The sequence below is a fragment of the Hydra vulgaris genome, chromosome 05, assembly GCF_038396675.1.
Source record: "Hydra vulgaris chromosome 05, alternate assembly HydraT2T_AEP".
In the NCBI taxonomy this organism is placed as follows: domain Eukaryota; kingdom Metazoa; phylum Cnidaria; class Hydrozoa; order Anthoathecata; family Hydridae; genus Hydra; species Hydra vulgaris.
The window spans coordinates 1,595,496-1,597,500 of NC_088924.1; the positions used below are offsets into that span (position 1 = coordinate 1,595,496).

Genomic DNA, 2,005 nt, shown 5'->3' on the forward strand with positions numbered 1-2,005 from the left:
GTTCCTCTGGTATGGTATCTATTTTTGGTATTTTGGAAAAAATTCTTTGAAAAGTAAGAAGGAGCAAGTCCAAGTTTATATTTGAGCATAAATAACAAATTTTGGAATATATTGATTTGATATACATTTAATGCTTTCAAATTTTTTAAAAGTGGCTCAGCATGCGAGAGTCTATCCTTATTAAAAACTATTCTTGCAGCATGTTTTTGCTTTCGATATAGTGTAGTTAGTTTGGATCTATGAGTGCTCGCCCATGCAACATTAGCGTATATATAGTAGCTTTGTATAAACAAGAAGTATAGAAGCTTTAAATTATCAGGAGACAGAATAGAACTAGCTTTGTAGAGGATACCAATGTTTTTTGATATTTTGGTATTTAATATATCTATATGTGATTTCCATGAGATGTTCTCATCAATAAGTATCCCAAGAAATGTAGTTGCTTGGGTTCTCTCTATTTCTTTAGTATCTATATTTAGCGAAGGTAAATCGGGTGGTATTTTTTTAAGGTTAGAATGAAAAAGAATGTATTTGGTTTTTTCTGTGTTTAACGATAATTTGTTAGATTTTAACCAACTGTTTATTTTTTCAAGTTCAGTTTTTGTAGTTTCATAAAGTTCTGTAATTGATGAGGAAGCATTAAAATAAATTAGTGTCGTCTGCGAACATTAAGACATCCAATTTACTTGAGGCTTTAGGAAGATCGTTTATGTATATTAAAAACAAAAGAGGTGCAAGAATGGAACCTTAGGGGACACCGCGTTTTATTTTGAGTAATTTTGAAAAATTTTTATCATGTGCAATAACGCATTGTTTTCTGTCTAGTAAAAAACTTTTGAACCAGTTTAGTGCAGCACCTTTCCCATACTTTTCCATTTTTCTAATTAAGATAGCGTGATTTACTGTGTCAAACACCTTATATAAATCAACAAAGACTCCAAAAACGTATTTTTTGTTTTCAAAGGAGAGCCAAGAAAGGAAGCCAAACTGTTATTCATTAAGGATTTTGTTATTTGTTAGATATTTATACAGTTTATTGTATATTACTCTCCCCAAAAGTTTTGAAAATACAGGTAGCACTGAGATAGGTCTGTAGTTATTTAGTGTAAATGCATCACCGGTTTTTAATACTGGTATTACCTTAGCTATTTTTAATTTATTCGGTACGGATCCTGTAATAATTGAAGATTTAAAAACTTCATAGATTGGTTGTTTTATCTCCGGAAACACATTTACAACTATATAGCTACAAATGTCGTCTATCCCAGGGGCCTTATTCGTCTTAAGAGAGTTTTTTGCAATTTCTAGTTCTTCATGGTTTAGTTCAGAGAAAATATTTAAACAGAAATGTTGGTTTGTGATATAGGTTTCGAAGGAGATATCAGGGCATTGAATTTTTGAAGCCATATTAGGGCCTATGTTTGCAAAAAAGCTATTGAAGTTTTTAGCGATAGAAGTTTTGTCGATATACTCAGTTTCGTTAACGATAATTTTATCGGGTAAATTATTTGATTTAGTATAGTTTTTACCTATTATTTCTTTCAATATGTTCCAGGTTTTTTTAATATCACTTTTGCTTTTTTGTAGTTGTTTTGAATAATATACTTTTTTTGAATTTTTTCTAATTTTTTCAAATAGATTTTTGTATTCCTTGTATGTAGTTAAGTTAGTTTCGTTTCTGTATTTTAAATACTTGATATAGAGTTTTTGCTCTGTTTTTGATGATTTTCTAATCCCCTTAGTTATCCATGGGCAGTTTAGATACTTTAGCTTTATTTCTTTCTCTTCAACAGGAAAATGTTTATTGTAGTGATCTAGAAAAATATTTACAAATAAATTGTATGCGGAATTTGTGTGTCCAAGGTTACATTCTTGATACACTTCATCCCAATTTACTACCGATAGCGAGTCTTTAAAATTTTTAATAGAGAATTGATTGATTTTTCTTTTATATACTTTAGTTTTAGGATTGTTATAGGTTCTTAAATCTTGAGATAATGAAAAA

General features: G+C 29.5%; 1 protein-coding gene across 1 annotated transcript in view; it reads right to left on the reverse strand.

Annotated features, from left to right (window-relative positions):
• Positions 1-990: 990 nt before the first annotated feature.
• Positions 991-2,005, reverse strand: part of LOC136080094 (uncharacterized) — a 1,878-nt gene continuing 863 nt past the window's right edge. The window contains exon 1 of the mRNA XM_065796702.1: positions 991-2,005. This exon is cut by the window's right edge and continues 863 nt beyond it. Within this exon, the coding sequence (XP_065652774.1) occupies positions 991-2,005 (1,015 nt within the window).